General features: G+C 43.4%; 1 protein-coding gene across 3 annotated transcripts in view; it reads left to right on the forward strand.

The window, feature by feature from the left end:
* Positions 1-5,158: 5,158 nt before the first annotated feature.
* The window catches only part of CAMK1D (calcium/calmodulin dependent protein kinase ID), a 230,115-nt gene continuing 217,041 nt past the window's right edge, over positions 5,159-18,232 (forward strand). For all 3 annotated transcript variants that reach the window (XM_074869782.1, XM_074869783.1, XM_074869784.1), the window contains exon 1: positions 5,159-5,542. In XM_074869782.1, the coding sequence (XP_074725883.1) occupies positions 5,451-5,542 (92 nt within the window). In that variant the 5' untranslated portion in view covers positions 5,159-5,450. The remainder of the gene's footprint in view (positions 5,543-18,232) is intronic.

An 18,232-nucleotide genomic window follows, 5' to 3' on the forward strand; every position in this document is an offset into this window, starting at 1 on the left:
TCAGATGAGAATATAACCGGGAATAAAAGTCACAACTTAAAGTGGTTGGCTGGCATCTGTGAACCTCATGAGTAATATAAGCACCTGGGAGCTTAACCAAGGACCAGATGGTCTTCAGGCAACTAATTGCAGGCTGAGGATTCTTGTCAATATCAGCGTTTGATTATTCCACTTTACAGACATGGTTAAAAACCCTAAGGCAGTTTCAACTCTTTCTTCCCTCTGAGAAAAGCAGCACAGGCAGCAACCATCTATCATCTCCTCTCCCTCACTTTTGTATGTTTTTGGACAGTGTTTCAGCTATCTAAGATGAGCAAGGGCCTTATGTCATCTTAAAGAGCTTAAACTGATCTAAGGCTTTAATGTGCTTAAGGGTGGTGTAAGGATATTGGTTATATTTAACTCTAAGAAGAACACAAAACACCATGCGTCTAAGACCTGCAGAAGTCTCTTGTTTGGCCTGGATTTTTTTTCTTTTCTTCACATGGATCCTCTTCATGTACAGACTAAGTCAAAGTCCCCTAAAGTCACTGAAAAGTCTTCAGCTGGCTCAAAGGAGCATTGCTGTTGGCATCAGCTGCAGCAGATTCAGCCTACTGTTGTGGACATCCTTAGAGCTGAGTTTATAATTTTCTGTATTGAACTTGTGGTGTCAAAACTAACCTGGAAAACATTAAAACCCAACCATAAGCACTAGTTTCACCTGTGGTGAAAACCCAAACCCCATGGTCCCCTATCAAAGTGCATCTTTCAAACTGCAGTTCTTTTTAATTATTATCCAATGAAAGAAATAGCAATGAACCATTTTTTAAAAAAATAAACAATTTTCTCATTTAAATAAGCATTTAAATTTCTCATTTAAAATAAGCAGTTTTCTTTCTCTTTTTTTAAGAAAGCAATTCCTGCAATAAGTTGATTTTCTCATGACTCAGCATGATACCCAAGAAGATTTCCTCCAAATGTCCTGATGGGTCACCTTGGGTCAAAGGCTGGAGCTACACCATTCCCACCCTTGAAAATGCCAAGAAGTGCTGTCAATGCATGGAAAAAAGGTGAGGTTGGAGGCAATGTTTATTGTGCTAGTCAGACCTGACATCTAAAAAAATTAAGACGGTGACCTGTGCTGCCAAAGTTGAAGATGCGTTGCCCCAGGATTTTATTTCATCTTAGGCTTGTCCTAGAGGCTGTGAAGCATCCGAAATGTCATTTTGCTTTGAATTGCTTGCTAAGGTCTACACTTATGCATGACAGCATTGCCATCAGCATCCATGGGAGCAGACCAGCACCAATAACCTTGCTCCTGCTGTACTGTATTTTGCGTGTGTATGAAACCAATAATCCACCTTCTCACTAGGGGTGGACCAAATATTTTCTGTTGCAAGCAGAAAAGCCACTCTCTGAGGTTGCTATGTGGTAGTAAAGGCAGCAGAGAACAGCTGTGTGCTTGAGTGCTGTTTGCTTTACATTGAAGCTGCTCCGGCTCAGATGCTGGAGATTGCTGCCTTGCAAACTACAGCTTGCACGTGGGGTTTTAACCCTAAGTGTGGACGCGGACGTGCTGGTGCTCATCTGTCAGGCTCGGACCTGGGCAGCCAGGCAACAGGCACGTTTCTGCCGTTCTTGTAGGAAAACATCAATAGTGCTGATTTGTAATTGAAAAGGAAGATTATATTGTATGACTCAGAAACAATGTTGGGAAAGAGGTTCAGTATTATAGCATTTAAGCAGAAGAAAACCAGGTTGCAAATGAAAGTGTTTGGAAAGCAGATGTGACTCCTTTATTCATGCTCATTATAATGTAGTTTGCACAGTGCCCATATTAAGGGCCAGCAGTGAGTGTGGCCGAGCACAGCCATACCATATGTGAGCAATCCCAACATCATTTGGAAGGACAAACTTGGTAAAAATATAGTTTTAAATATTAATACAAAAATCCTATCACTTTATTCTGAAGTATCTCATATAGAAGTTGATTTTTAATTTCTCCCTTAAATTTCTGATATTTCCACAGGAGGCTTTATAAAAAACTTGGAAATTATACATTCCAGTATAAGGGTTTGGGGCTTTGCTGCACAGAGTGACTGGGTGCACATGCAGCATGTGTAGCCATTTCAAAAGCACATCAGCCACGTCTACTCATTAGCCATTTTCCGATATGAACCCTTGGCAGAGCTGTGGAGCATGCCCAGGTAAGGAGAGATTGCCACTGTGCAGCTACAGAAAAGGCCTGAATTGATGTTTCATTGGCAGTCTTAGTTCTGGCATTTATGCGTGCTTCATTTTACAACTCTATTAATGTTCTGGTAATCTAGTTGTATGTAATTAAACTTTGAATACAACCGTGCAGAGGCACATAGCTGCAGCATCCCCTGCTATACGCAGCCACTCCAGAGAGAACTTTTCATGTAAGATTTTCATTTTTAAAAAATACCTGTTCTTCAAATAGCTACAATAGCTCTGCAGGAGCTTGTCAGTCAAGCAAGATTACAGACTCCCTAAATTCAGCCTGACATGACAGACTGTAATGACTCTGAAGGGGCTGTTACGGTCTATTGTGCCAGTGGTCCCTGTCTAATAGGATCATCTTGTACACTTCTCATTAAAACTGTAATGGCTCTAGAGATTTCTGTATTACCAGTTACTTCAAATGCGAGTTATTTTATCACAAAAAAAAAAGGCACATTCATGTGATGCTAAAGGTGCAGGTTAAATGAGGAAAAGAGAACTTAGATTTACTGGCTGACATACCTTTACCTTATGCAATTTTGATGCTGAGAAATTGCATACTTGAGAATTTGAGTAATTTTAAGTACAATTTTTGCCTGCTGAATGCGGGAACGGACAAGTGGGTGATGCTGTCTGTGCAGTGCGATTTTAGCATGATGCTGTAGGGACGAACACAACTTCATAAATAATAGTGGTGGATAGTTTTGGTATGCCATAACTCCAAGATAAGTTATGGTGCTTGTCTTCTGGATGGATGAAGCACTTTGGCTTCCGTTGTGCTGGAGGTCAGGGCAGATGATCACACTTGCTCTTTCTGGCCTCAAACTCTCTCCATCTTCTCCCGAAGACAGGAGCTTATGTTTGGTAGCCCCCTTCAGCAAACCCATTTGGCATTTCTGATGCCAAGTGATTTACGTGAGAAAAGAGAGAAAATATCGCAGTGGTGTGGATTGAAGGGAAAGTCGGGTTTGGGTGACAAGTGCATCTGTTTAGGTCAGTCACATCTTTTCCCAGGTATGAAGTGGGATGGAAAGCCTGCCTAGGGACTCCTGGTGACACTACCATGGAGCAGTAAGGATCATGCAGTGAAGGAAATCCCGAGGGTAGTGAGAGCATGGGAATAAGTCAGGAGCAGAAGGAAAGCTGTTCAAAGTACACACCGTGACAGCACGTAAGCACCCATCGTAGGAAATCCCAAGCTCTTTGGGATGTCCATGTGGCTGAACATCCACCAAAGCATCAAATTAGAGAGGTTCAGTAATAAATTTCTGGAGCTGTCACACGCAAAGCCGAGTGGCTCTGCCCAGCAGAGGGTAGCATTGCCCAAACACCCCAACCTGTTTTTCAAGTTTACACCTTGAAGCATCTCTGAACTCCCACCTCTGCCACATCCCCTTTGAGCTGGGAGACACAACTCAGCCCAGACCCAGGGAAAGCCTCACAGGCTGATACCTTGTAAATTCTGCTCATAAATTATGAGAAATCTGGAAAATCAGCTTCAAAAGTAGAATTTTAAGGAGTCTGTTAAAGGACATAATGCATGCCGAACAGTTATGTGCATACAATCCCATCTGGTTTTAAGTAATTGTTATTTAGCTGCTTGTGTTAGGATTTATTTCCAGGTACCTAATTTGATGATCAGGTTTGGAGCTGCCCCCGAGGCACAAGAGTGCCTGTACCTGCTGGCAGTAAGGCCTCTGATTTAGTCACCTAACTTGTGTGTCCCAAAAGATTTGCACATTTTTAGTGTCTTACGCATTCTGAAACTGAAGCCCAGAGATACTAACTATAAACGCATCTCAGTTAGTCTAGACTATAATTTTCTCTGATGTCTCTGATGAATCCTGCCCATCGCCCCGCATCAGCGCTCAGCCAATGCCCGATGCGACGACGCTAGAGGTCTCAGTGTTGCCGAGAAAATACTGGTTTTAGCAATAATCTCAGCAGGGCCACACGTGTGTGGGTGCCAGGCCAGTGCTGTGCCCGTCTTGGACCGCTGTGCCGGCGGGATGGGCACGGTGCCGGGGCGTGGGCCTCTCGCCGAGGCTCTGCGGTGCCCATCCACGTGCCTCTGGGCTTGGTGCTGCTCAAGGGGGTGACCCTGGGGTTTGGGTGCCCCTTGCTTTGCTGGGTGCGCCGAGAACTGTGCTGGGTAAGGGTGGTCCTGGCCAAGAGGCGAGTTTTGGCATCCCAGGACTCTGCGCGCGCGTGTGTGTGTGTGTGTGTGTGTGTGGCAGGTGGGCACCACTGCCCCCGCGCATCCCGGCACATCCCTGCGCAGCCCCGCGCAGCTCCGCGCAGCGCCCGGCTAGGCAGCCCGAAGGTGTGGTGTGGCTTTTTAATTTTTTTTTTTTTTCTCTGCTTTCCCTTTTTTTTTTTTTTTTTTTTTCCCTCTTTGCTTTCCCTCCCCTCCCGTTTGACGTGCGCGGTTTTGGTGCAATGCGAATTATCTCCAGTCATTCAGTCAGGAGGGGCAGCGCCAGGCAACAGAGCAGCGGCGGGGCTGCCTCCTCCTCCTCCCTCCTCCTCCTCTTCCTCCTCCTCCTCCTCCTCCTCCTCCCATTGCCATAACAACCGCGCACAGCCGCTGCGCCCGCGGTGCCGGCGGGGCCGCACCACTCCGCACCGCACCGCGCCCGGGAGGCTGAGCATCCCACGGGGCCCCGCACGGGTGGGGTTGACGGGCGGGCGCGGGGGGGGGAAGAGACAGTGACCTCCCTCCAAAAAAAAACCCAAACCCTAAAAACAAAAAAAAACCCAACCAAAAAAGGGACTTTTTCGAGGGGTGGGTCTGTCAGGGACCAAAGTGACCCCAAGACGGGGGTACGCGCAGCTGCTGCGCGGAGCGCGGAAGGAGGGAAGGACAGGGCAGCCCTGCGAGTGACTCCGCGGGGGGGCGCGGAGGAGGGGAAAGGAGGGAAGGGGGGGGGGGGGGGGCAGAGAAAGTTGGGAGGAAATAGCCCAGGAAAAGTGACACTCGCGGAGCCCGCCGGAGCGCGGAGGAAATAAAAGCGGCGGCGGGCAGGAAGTGTGAGGAGGAGGAGGAGGAGGAGGAGGAAGAAGAAGGGGAGAAGCAGGAGAAGGAGGAAGAAGAAGAAACAGCAGCAGCAGCCGCCGCTGCTGCCGCGGCAGAAGAGAAAGCAAAAGCCGCCCGCCGGCTCGGTGCCGCCCGGCCCGGGATCCGCGGGGCTGCGCGGGGCTGCGCGGGGCTGAGCGCCGCGGCCATGGCCCGGGAGAACGGGGACGGTGGCGGCTCCTGGAAGAAGCAAGCGGAGGACATCAAGAAGATCTTCGAGTTCAAGGAGACGCTGGGGACGTAGGTGGCGGGGAGCGGCCGGGGGGGTGGGGGGGGGCGGCGCTGTCCCTTCCCCGCGGGGATGCGCGGGTCGCTCCGCGGGTGGGTGCGTGTGTGTGTGTGTCTGTGTGTGTATTTTCACGTGTGCACCCATCGGTGCTGCTCCGCGCCCCGCTCATCCATCCGAGCAAGAAGTCGGGGCGATCTGGAAACACGAAGAAAAATATAGCAGTGGGGAAGGAGCTGGGCTAACACCCCCCCTCACCCCTCAAAAAAAAAAAAAAGGAGGGGGGGGAAAGTGTTTTAAAATATTCATAGAATGAGCAGACGGGGAAAGGCTTTTTCTTGATAGTGGAACTGTAAATAAATGCGGTCTGACTTGCACGCTTTCCCCTAAAGCCGATGGCTGCATCTATTCGTGGACAGACGAGCAGAAATAATCGGAGTGGATTGGATGTGTTTTAGCTACGATGCTTAACTGTTGTTGGGGTTTATTTCTGTTATTTATAGTGGCGGGGCATAAAGATTAGTAAAACGTTAGAGTTTTTTTTTTCAGAAGGCTGAGAATAAACATGCGCAGATGGTGCAAGGGAGCGGGGTGCAGGCTGATGCTTTTTTGGCTGAGCGGAGAGTTTTATTTTTGTTAAAACAAATTTTCTCTTATAGGATATTGTAGAGGTAGAGAGCTGGGAGTGCTGAAGGAAGTCAGCATATGGGCTGCTGTATGTATATACGTTGAAATGAAAGTTCAGTTGTATGGGGAAATGGTCTTTGTTACTGTGTGCCTCTGCTTTAATTGCAACTCATGTCTCAAAATGAAGGGTTGTTAATCCCACGTAGTGCTTTTCATACTCTGCGTGCCACTTCCAAAATACGGTTGAACAAGTTTTGACTGTAATATTTCAGTTTCTTTCTGCTTCCAAGGGAGGGCTCTCTATAAACAGAGTATTTCTGGTTCACGGGCTCACTGGTTTCCTATGAACAAACTGCGAGTAAGAACAAGGCTGGTCATTTAATATGGAGGTGGGTCACGCAACTCTATTGTGATGAGCAGATAGTGTAGCCCTCAGAAAAACACAGACTTAGCAAATCAAATTAACGTCTGCCCAGGTCTTTGAAGAAGCAAAGTGCAGCGTAAGAGCTAAGCGTTATGCTGTATTCTTGTCACCTTCATTGAGTTTTTGCTGTCAGAATTTCATACCGGGAGAGACGTGTCCCTGCTTGTCACCTGAGGCGTGCAGTTCCCTTCCTGAGCGAAGGGGTATTGGGGAGGAAAGTCTTAAGGCAAAGAGATTCGTTAGAGCAGCAGGAGAGTTTGCTGTGGTTTCCATTATACAGCTATCATCTTCCTGGTTGCTGTGCATGAAGCCATCTGCAAGGGTTACTTTGTACCGCTGAAGAAGTCCAGAAAGAATTGTTGTGGCCTTGATCCGTATCCCACTGAGGTTAATGGGAGCAGGTGTAGGTCCCAAGGAAGGTAAAGTTGGTCAGAGTTAGTAGTTATGCATATTAGCATGGCTGTTGCAAATTAAATTCATTAAATCTGGCCAATTAGTGTCAAACTATTAGCCACTGTCTTAGCCTGACAGTTTGGTTAGTAAGTCCTTTCTGATGAGGGTGGAAGCTGTGAAGTTTTTTAACTTGACTTAGCAGTCAATCTAGAAGATTTTAGGAAATTAAAATAACTGGATTACAAACCTGGACCTCTATAAAGAAAATAGAGCTGTTTTCTTTTCCAGACATAGCCACATTAATTATGAATGTGTGTGCATTTAACAGCCTACACATCAGTTGTCTTCTAGTTGTGCATTTCTTAGTTTTGGAGAGCAATCTGATAATTAGAAGATCTGAATCTGAGTTTTGGTTCTGTCCTTGTCTGCCCATCAGCACAGCACCTGCAGCTCCTACCAGCTCTGGTGTGACTTACCAGGGTGTGAAACTTCTAAAAAATTTTTGCCATCACTGTGCAAATCATTAAAGTACCTGTTCCATTCTCACTGAAGGCAATGAAAGTCTGTTCACTGACTCGAGAGGCAGATATATAAGGTGCAGGACTCCAAATGATGGGACACCTTCTCAGTTATTGATAGGAAAGTACTTAAATAGGAATTAAGCAAAAGTTTAAATAAAGCATCTGGACCAAAATATTTTCCTCTGGCATTATTTAGGAGCAGGGATAAAATCTGCTTTGATCCCTCCTGCACTGTAATGCTGAACTGTGTTGGACATCCATCGGTTGATCTCACCATCTAATAGATTTTTCTCTAGCATGGATGGGCTTGGAGTGAAGAACGTGGTGTGTCAGATGAGATGCACTGGATTAGTGTGGTAGCTGTATTTTGCATTTCTCTGTCACCTTCCATTTAAGGATGTCAAAGTGCTAAAAGCACTTTTAACAGAAAAACGGCCCCTTTTCATGCAGCAGTCTTAACTGCCTTTGGTAAAATTGGTTAGAGAAAGAAAAGCACTAAACCCCTAAATCAGGGAAGAAAGTGAAAGAGAAACTTTAAAAACATATTTTATTTCAAGTGCATTGATTTGTGAATGTTAAATCTGTGTGTATACTCTATTAACGATTTGTTCTCTGAAAGGAGTCTCATCTGAGTAAAAGCTTTTCAGAAGATCTTTAACATGGGAGAGTTGAAATTGCTGGAATTATTAAAAAGATCCTAACTCAGTTAATCATTATATCATTTGGGCTTCAAGGAACCTCTAATGAGTACCCAGCTCTCCCTTCAGAGCTGGCATTAATTATTTACATGTCTCTGTAAATCATGTCCAGCCACATTAATACTGAAATAGGCATCCTGAATTGAACGTCACCTCTAGATGTAAGAAAGCAACGTTTTCCATCCAAAGAATTGTTTCTTTTGGTGGCTGAGGTCTGTGTTGTTGTCTCTGCTCAGTGCTGTTGGGCAATAGTGTTCTCCTAAAGAAGGATGGTACCCAAACCTGTATTTATCCTGTTCTGTATTTATGCAGTCCCTAAGCATTTGCAATCATAGTTTGTGGCTGCAACCTCTTGGGTACCAGAGGGTCAACAAAATAGTTTGGTAATATTAATCAAGAAAATAGAATATATGATAAATAAAATATAAATATATAAAACATATTCTATACATTATTATCCATAAAATATATATAATGGACCTGATCCATTCTTTGGCTGTTTTAGTTTGGTGGTGCCAGTCCGTGTAGAACTGCAGTAACACAGGAGAGAACCACATTCTGTATGTGCAGGTTCAGTGGGGGCCTATTCTTGAAACTGGACCTGTTCACTACTGAACCATTGGAAGTGAAATTACAGATCCTGAAAAAGTAGCTAGGAAGTAATACACAAAGTAAATCAAGGATAAAACAAAATCATAGCAGTGGGCCAGATCCTCAGCTGACGCAATTTAGAGTCCCTTCCAAGTCAAGACAAGTAAGCTTGAGGAAAGAAGAGTATCTGACCGAATGCTTATTTTTTTAAATTTCCACAAATTCACCTACTGTAGCTCTACTCAATTTGCAGACCTGCCTGGAGAGGGGGATTTCTGCCCTAGCCCTTAAGAGATGAGAAGTTTCACAAAAGCAGGAATCTGATAAGAGGATGAGTGATCACTGAAGTATAATTTTTTCTCCATATTTAAATGATACTATGTCTAAGGCATTTTAAAACTTAGATTTTTGACATTCTGAGAAGTAGTAAGATACGCCAGATCATCCACCATCCAAAGAGGAAAGCCTCCAATCATTTGGTCTGCCTAATCGGATCAGCCCCGCATTTCTAAGGTATCTGTCATTAGGCATTATTGACATCAGAGTTAAGATGAAGTTAGAATATTTAGAAAGGCTCAGGCTTAGTAACTATGGAAATATTGATGCTGTCCTTAAAAATGATGCAGTAGATTCCTTTAAAGCTTAGTAATGATAACACAGGGAGTTGCATGGATATAGCCATAACATAGTAACAGCTGGAAGGGAAGACAAACACGTTTCAGTGATGCATCCAGTACTTTCCTAAAATACAGTATAGAGAAAACTTACAGGCGGTTCTGTTTTTCTCAGGGGCTCTACTGTAATTTTTGGTTCATCTGTGCCCTGTGTCTCTTCCATACTCTTATGACATTTGGTGAGCTCCTGGAGCTCTTCATGACTCTTCTGCGCACCCATACGTGCTCATTCATGCTGTGAAATGAAGCCACGCCACGTCCTGTTCTCACATCTGTTTTCTTTCTCACACACAGAGATACACACACACATTGTCTTATGTGCTGTCTCCTGTGTTTTTGTCCTCTCACATGCTTCATGGTACCTTCCCCTGCATGCCATCTCACACTGACACTCAGGCTTTTCATGAGCTGGTCCGCCTCATGCTCTCATCTGTTCTTGGTTGCTCAGACCTTCATGCAGGACAAGGCTAATGGAGGTGACGTGCCTCAGTCCAGGCAGTCAGCCTTGACTTCTACCAGGAGAAGATGCTGGTGTAAGGACAGGTCCTGGCGGAGGTGCCCCATGCATTTGAGTTGCCATATAGAGAAGAGGTGCTGGGAGGTACCAGTAGGCTCAAGATTTGTCTGTCTCTGGTCAAAGATCTTCCCTTCTCACCAGCTGGGTGCCAAAACCACTTGTGTTGGATTCAGCACAACAAATCATCACTGTTTAGTCGTTTAACTTGAGGCATCATGCAAGTAACCCAGTTGTTTTTCACTTCTGATTTTGGAAATTCTCAAGACATAAAGAACCATGTTGATATTTGTGCTTCCCCTGGCCCCATACCCCACCTCTTCAGTGAATACTGAAGAGTTTTTCTGATTTTCATATTTCTGCTGACATTACCAGTAATTTCTGCCTCTCTCTCATGACATCCCAGTGAGGCAGCAGTAGCTCTGTTATACTGTTTCATCTTTTTCTCAGTTCAGTATTTTTCTCTTTTTTTTTTTTTTTTTTTTTTGAACTACATTAAAGAAAGATTTCATGTTAAAAAGTATCTTCAGGGGAGAAAATACAGTTTCCAAAAGGGCTGAAGTTAAGGCACATGTTTTCCAGGGAAGGTTGATGTACCATTGGGGCAAACTGTGCAGGCAAGTGCTTCCCATCTCCTCTGGGATGATTTGCTGGGAGAATCCTTTTGCCATCTGAAAGCTCTCAGACTTCATGCAAGAGTCACCAGGAAAGAGCTTCTTGTCCATGTTTACAGAGGAAGATGTTTCATGATCATTTATGACCTTAAGATCTGCGACTCTGGGAATTTTACCATCAAAACCACGTGGGGCTAGGGATAATTTGTGCTGAGAGGTGCATGGTACCTACAGCACCTCTCTAGCATCTGTGGGAGGAGGAGTGAAAGCTGAAGTCCAGGTATTAATGTTTAACTTAACGCTGTGAAACAACTCAGATGTTTTAATTTGTGCCCTCTACATAAGACAAGTAGAAAAACCCTGTTAGGACTACTTTAAGGTGACACATTTGTTTTAAACTAAGTAATCCTGTTTGCTATCATGTGACATAGTTTACTATCTAGTGTGTTCTTGCAGGCTTAAAGATGAGTCCCTACTATTTGCAAGGTGAATTGTAGTATCTTGTGAAGTAGATTGTTGGTCTCCCTTGAACAGTTACAGAAAATAACAGGTTTGAGCATTCAGCTGGATTTGAAATGGGAAAAAAAAACCAAACAAGATGGCCAATGGATTTAAAGGCTGATGGAGAGGATTGGCAAAAAGATCTGCAGCCATGGGTGAGAAGGGATTTTTGATAGCTCTCCAAGCATGGTTCATGGGTGCATTCTGGACAGTGCCCATTTGGGGCAACAGTAGCATAAAGGTCAATTTTCTTTAATCGTCTAAAAATAAGATTCCGAAATAATAATCAAAAGCTTTCAGGTAAACTCATGATTTTGGAGAGGCCCAGTTTGCTGTATTGTCAGCTCACATATGTACTCACACTTCCTTCATGAGCCTTATTTTCTACTAGTTTTGATGCCTTACCTCTTTTTGCCCTGCCTTGTCTCTTTTTCCATGGCTGTTCTCTTTCAAATACATCTTAGTTCTGTCTGAGCTCCCTGCTGCCAGAGGATACCTACTCACCTGCATGCCTGTGCAACCAAGAAGTGTGCTTGACCGGCAAGGTGACAGTAAGATATTTGGGTAGGGTTAGAAAAGGGTATTTGGGTTTTTTCCCTCCGCTATTTTTTGCACAGGGCTTAGGAAAGTGTGATCCTTGCCTAGGCCAAAACTCAGTATTACTACTCAGGACCTCAATATAACCAGTACCGAATCCACAACTGCTCTTTGTGTAGATGTGAGCTGAGGGCAAGGCATGCATAAAAATATTGGTATTTTTTGTCAGCCACAGAGGTAACTGACACCCTAAAGCTCATTGCAAGCAAAACCCAGAGGGTCTGAAGACCTGGTGGAGAGGCAGTGGATGGAGATGAAGCCAATTCTTTGGAGTCCTATAGTAATCCTTTAACCAAAAGTCTATTCTTCCCATCACAGCCACAACACAGTGGGTGTGAGAGCCTTCTTCTCTGCCGCTCCCGCCATCTGGAGCAGCCTGTCTGCTTCCTTCACCCTCCATCTGCTTTCACATAGAAGCTGAAATATCTCTTTATATATTTTTTCCTTCCTTTTTGTCTCTTTTTCTCTCTACCTTGGTGACTGACCTCAATTATTTTTGTTGCCCTTCACACACAGTTCTCCTGACTACGTGCAGAATGTTGGTTGGAGTTATTTAATCCTTTCAAGCATCCAAGGATACAATTAATATTGAATAAAGTTGCATTGTTTTGGTTTGCTTGACAATAACAAGCATTTATAATAGGATTCTGAATTTATTGCCAGTAATGGTATTCTCTTAAATGGTGAGTCACAGTTTATATTCAGGATTACTTAACAGGACCTAATTTTCTAGTCATTTTAGATAGCATGAAAACAAGTTGGAACTAAATGGGTACTGTTAGTAAACAGGTAATGAGTGAAAGGAGGGATAAAAAGTTCCTTGGGGCAGTGATCTGTCATTTTCATTGGAATTCAAACCACCTTGCATTTCAGCGCTTTTCTGTAAATAATAATTAACAACAATAACAATAATTTGCAAACATATGTGTGTGATTGTGCTGTTCTTGAATGACAAATAGTTTAGCAATCAGCATATTTCTTTTTTCTAGAAATCATACTGTTCCTTAAAACCTTCCTATCAAACAGTGTTATGTTTTTTTGTTATCTGACTTGGCGGTTCCTATAATTTTCCTCTGAATGTTGCATCAATCATTTTTTAAAATGAAAACTATAAATAACAGATTGTTAATAAACTTTTCAAGGCCCTTCACTGATGTTTTCATGTTGAAAGCTGTGTATTGAATTTTACGCCAGAATTACTCACCAAACAGATTGTATGAGGTTATATTAAAAGAATACTCTTTTAGCAGAATTTTTGGCTGAGTTAAAAAGCTTGCTTTTTTTTTTTTTTTTTTTTTTAACACTGGATGTGCTAAGAAAAAGCTACTGGGAAGCTCTCTTTTGGATCTGATCTGTGTAGAACAGCTGAGCACAGGGCTGGAGATCCTCTGTAACAATAGGGGACTGATTTTGCTTGCTCTTGTCCTGGGCAATATCATATGTCATATTTAAATCATCAACAGTTTTGGACAAGTGGACTACATAAGCATGAAGATACTTCTTAAAATACCTTTTTCAAGAGTTGAAAGGGTAAGAAGCATGCGAGAGAAAACTTCCTGGCTTAGATGTATTGAGGATTTATTTTGATTTCTGTTTTGATTTTCTTATATTCCCAATTGGAGATAAACTAAATGGTTTCAGTCTACTTACAGTTTCCAGGAGGAACCAAAGGGAGGTGCTTTTAACGATGCAAACGAACACAAGCATTTACCATTAGCAGCAATAAGGTGCAGCACTGTGGCATCTCTCCCCTAGACCCTTTGCCTTTGCACTCTCTGGTCACTGTGGATTCTTCTCATTGTCCTGCTGTTAATGATCTTCCTAATTTAGGTTGAGTATTTGAAGGTATGTTCTTTCAAGCCTGAGCACCCAAAATTTGAGAATTACACCCGATGTTCAGTTGTCAGAGTACAGAGGACCTAGCAGTTTCATCTGTGGCTCATTGGAATTGGAATGAAGTCAGGGCCCGTGGCAAGTCTGAGATCTGGGAGCCTTTAACCTCCATGTTTGTTTTGGTGAGGGTTGGTGTGGCAGTTCAGAGGGTAAGGAGAGTAATACCGTCATTGTTTATCAGCGGTGGGGTGTGAAGGTTTGAAGGTCTTCCTAGGAGCAACAAAGGAAGGGTTCTTCAGATGTGGTAGGTATCTCCCTTAAGACGGTACCACCCAGTGCTGCAGAGTCATTCTGTGATGTTGGCGTGTTTCAGTTGACCAGTGTGTTTAAAACCTTCCTGCCTGCCTGATGGCACATGCACTTGAGAAATGTGTTCGCTCGGTCACAGAAATGGATGGGCTTTTGAGGGTAGTATGAAATAAAACAATATAGCTGTTTGTGCTTAAATGTAAAGATTTGCAAAGGTTGAAAAGCCAGTGTGTATTTGAGGGTTGGACACTAGCAAGTGAAATATGAAGGCTCTAAAATATTCAGGGGTTTTATTACTATGCCTTTTATTGGCCTCAAATGAGACCAGGAACTTTTGAGCTAGGGATATTACAAACTTCAGAGTAAAAGACTATTTGTACCCAGAAGAACTTGTAATCTAAATAAATAAGACAAAAATGCTAACACTGTTTTGTTAAAGATGAGAAAGTGTGTCACTTGTAAACCCAGAGCTGAACCTGAATCTTAACTCCCGCCTTATGCAGTGGACCATCCTGCTTCTTTTAATAGCGGGCACTGTGTCAGCACCAATGTCTTCAAAGTGTATTTATTTATAAGTGATTCACCCAGGGTCATCACATGTAATTAGTTCTTACTTGTTAAGGTTTGAAGATGCAAATCATTGTCTGTATGCTGTTGGTAACAGTGCGAGCGCTTTATTGCTGTGTTGTTTCACAGATGCTCAGAGGAATTGAGGTCTTCCCAGAGCTATAAAGAGCTGGAGCAGTCCAGGCAGTTCTTGGGGCAATGTGGGATCGCTCCCAGCAGGATTCCATCCTCCCATCCCAGTTTAAATAATTCAAGGGACCAGGCTTCAACCAGGCTTCAACTTTCCAACCCAACTCATTAGCTGTGACCCTGCCACCCTGTGATGGGCAAGGGCTGAAATGAGGGAAACTATTGGATGAAAAACTGGGGAGAAACCAAAATGGCATAGAAAAACCCAAACAACATAGAAGGGAGCTGGGGGGAGGGGAGAAGAGCATGTAGACAATTTGCAGCCACGTGGAAGACTCCTCTGGGGAAGGCACAGGTTGCTAATCAAATTCAGCTGTAGCTGAGAGAGACTGCCAGAGCATCCCTGAATAATCCTTCACTGTTACATTGAGTTGGCTTGGAGATTTCCTCCCACTGCTTGCTCTTGTCTTCTTCTGCGTCTCAGCGTAAGTAAATCGGTACAATATGCCCAGCCACGAAGCCTGCAGCGTTTTGGAAATTTCAGGCACAGCGGAGTGCTTGGTGTGTGCTGTCAACAGCAGAAGATATTGTGAACATATTAAACTGGTTTCATGCTCCCTACCCTCTTTTCTTGCAGAGTACTTGAAGAAATTTGAAGGCTTCGTCTTTTGCTTTGGGACATTTTGTAGCTGGGACCTGAGATATCTTAAAGACTATCTAAAACTCTGGGATCATCATCAGCCTCACACCTCTGCATTAATAGGATTTCTTGCCGTAGGGGTGTAATTAATTTGTTCGAGAGACGAAACATTTTTTGAGGGGAAAATCTGACACTGTTGAGCTTTTCCATGGGCTGATGATGATCATCATAGAAACACCACCTCCTTCTTTGAGTCCAAGCTATGGTGTTTTGAGACACCTTCTCTAGGATAATTGCATAGCAACCTAAATATTGCAAAGCAAACAAGCTTTCCTTCCCAACATAAAATGCTCCCAAATGTAAAAAAAAAAAACCCCACAAAACAACACAAAAAAACCTACTAGAAGACTGCTGTTCCTGTGTGCCTTTCTTTAGAGAGAGAAGAGGGAGGCAAACAACATGTGGCTTGTTAGCCAAGTTGCTTGATGCACCATGAAAAGATGCTTAGAGAAAAACCTTTATGGAGCAGAATAATGGTGTGACTCCTGTTGGCCGAATGACCCAGGCACTGGGGCACAAAAGAAAACACTTAGAAAGAAGGGAAATTTCTCATGTCATAGATTTGACTTATGGCCTGTGCTTTTTGGGAAGTGGAAGGCTATATATTTAGATGTTGGGGGAGAATGTATCAAGAAATGAGCTGAAAAAACCAGGGTTCTCAAAAGCACGTAGACACAGGACACACAGGTACTGCAAGCTGCAGGGAGGCTTCTGCTCTTGGGTATGTTAAGGTGTATCTGGAGTAATTTACTGACTAGTTTTCCTGGCCATAGCCTTGCAATTTATGTCATGGACATAAATCCTATGCTCTTAAGAGAGAGACCCTGAAAAAAAAACCTCACAGAGCTTTGTAGGCAAATCCATTTAATGTGTTTCTCTGATGAATCTTATATTTTGAATGGAAAGAAAATAAAGTGAGTCTAGGATTCCTGATTGACAGCTGAGATGATTTGTGTCCAGAAAGTAAGCATGTACCCTTCTGGCATTGGTGAAAGAGAACATAATGAGTACTAAAGCTGAGAGCATGCTTCTTCTGCAGGTGAGTGGAGCTGCACTGGGGGAAAGCCAAAAGGGATTGCTCTGGGGCAAAGCAGAGCAATGGGATTCAGCTACAGGTAAATGCCAAGAAAGACTCATCTAAATGGGGTGCTTTTAGCTTAATTCACTCTAGAGTCAGCTAGATCCCCCTACTTGTTCATGAGATACACAGCTGCAAAAATTCATAGACAATGGGTCCTTTGTACATTGCACCAGGCAGCACTTAATAACTTTCAATCAAGGGCCACTAAAATGATTGACAGCTTCAGTGTCAGTATTTGCTCTGGAGATGGTATGATGCTATGACATCTTTATCTTGTGTTGCCATGTGGTTATGAGGAAGGTGTAGGAGCCCTTTATATATATATAAGTAGATATAGTGTCTATCTGCATATCTATATAATGTATATATATCCACACATTAAAAATACTATTTATATAGTGATATATAATGATATATGATGCTAGTTTCTTGCCACACAACATGCTGTTTGGCTTCATTAATAAATGCATAGAGAATGACCTGTGCCATTTGGTAAAAACCATTTAAGAGCATTGTGAACGTTGTTAATTTATTCTGTAGTTTGCATTTCTCTTCATATTTGGCTTACATTTAGGTGAAGCCAGGAGAGTCATGCCTGCTTACATCACCTAAGCTTCTTTATCCTTAATAAAGGGTCTAATCCAAAATTCAGTATAAGGATATCCCCAGCGATGAGGAGGTATTTGTCGTTGGATGCAAACTGTCTTTAGCTGATTTCTAAATGCCTTTGTCTATGCAGTGACTTCTTGACAGACGTTTTCTGGTGCCCTGTTGTGTCCTTCCACCTACTGAAATAAGACTTGGGTCCAACCAATAGCTCTGTGTTTTTACTCTTGTTCACCAGTCAGCTGCTTTCAGTGATGGAAGGGGCTTAATGTTTTTTTCCCAACCTGTCATCTTTAACAGGGATGACTTTGGTAGTGCTCCACAGCTGATGAAATTTAATGTTTGATCTTGCTCAGTTTGTGACTGGAGACCATGGAAAGGTCTCAGAGGCAGTCTTGGCTCTGTGATGCCACATGTCCCCAGCAGCCCTCTAACTCCATTTCTGAGACACTTCTGGTAGGTCCTCTTAAATATCGGAAGGAAAATGCTCACTGTGCCCAAGACTTAAACAGGTGTGGTGCCCCCTCATTCAATTAGCTAATGAGGGTGAACCCAGTCAGATAAGAAGTAAGAGCATGATGGTCCTTCCCTCTTCTCCTCCATCCCCACATTACCTCTGCTACGCTGAATGACCACTTTCCATCTCCTGTCTAAATCCTGCACAAACCCCTTGGCTGGGTGCAGTGATGTAGTCACATCCCACAGGTGTGTACAGCTGGGGAGCACAGCTGGAAGACAGTAAAGCGTCTTCCTTTGGGTCAGTTAAGGGCTTTTAGATAAAACACCTTTCATGTGGTGAAGTGAAGGCAGTGCAGAGCAGATAGAGTCTGTTAGAGCTTTTAGGGTGCAAACTTGACCACAGCAAGTGGAGGGTGAATTAAATAACATTTTGTGCTTGATGGTAGGAGGTCTGTCTTGGATAGCCTGTGAGGGATTCCCCTCCATAGATGGGGTGGTTGAAGTATCTTCACTGACCACATTTAACTCCAGTCTGCACCACTGCTTGCAGAGTAATGGCAACTGCTTGTTGCCCTCTGCTGCTGTACGGTTATGGCTTGAAAGTCGTGTCAATAAAAACTCACCCTGCTAATGTCATTGTGGTGGTGGGTACATTAGTTCCTGTAATCAATTCCATTTTCTGCTATTATTTAAGTAATACCCCTAGGTATGTAACAGTGGCTTAGATATTCTGGTACTTTAACACTAAGGCAAAATATGGAATATAGGGATATACGTAGTGAAAATATTTTAAAAACCAGTTTTGGCTTCGGAAGGTGCCTGTAAAATGTCTTCCTTGAGGTCTCCTCATGTGTTGGCTTCATGCT

Source organism: Strix uralensis, chromosome 5, assembly GCF_047716275.1.
Source record: "Strix uralensis isolate ZFMK-TIS-50842 chromosome 5, bStrUra1, whole genome shotgun sequence".
NCBI lineage: Eukaryota > Metazoa > Chordata > Aves > Strigiformes > Strigidae > Strix > Strix uralensis.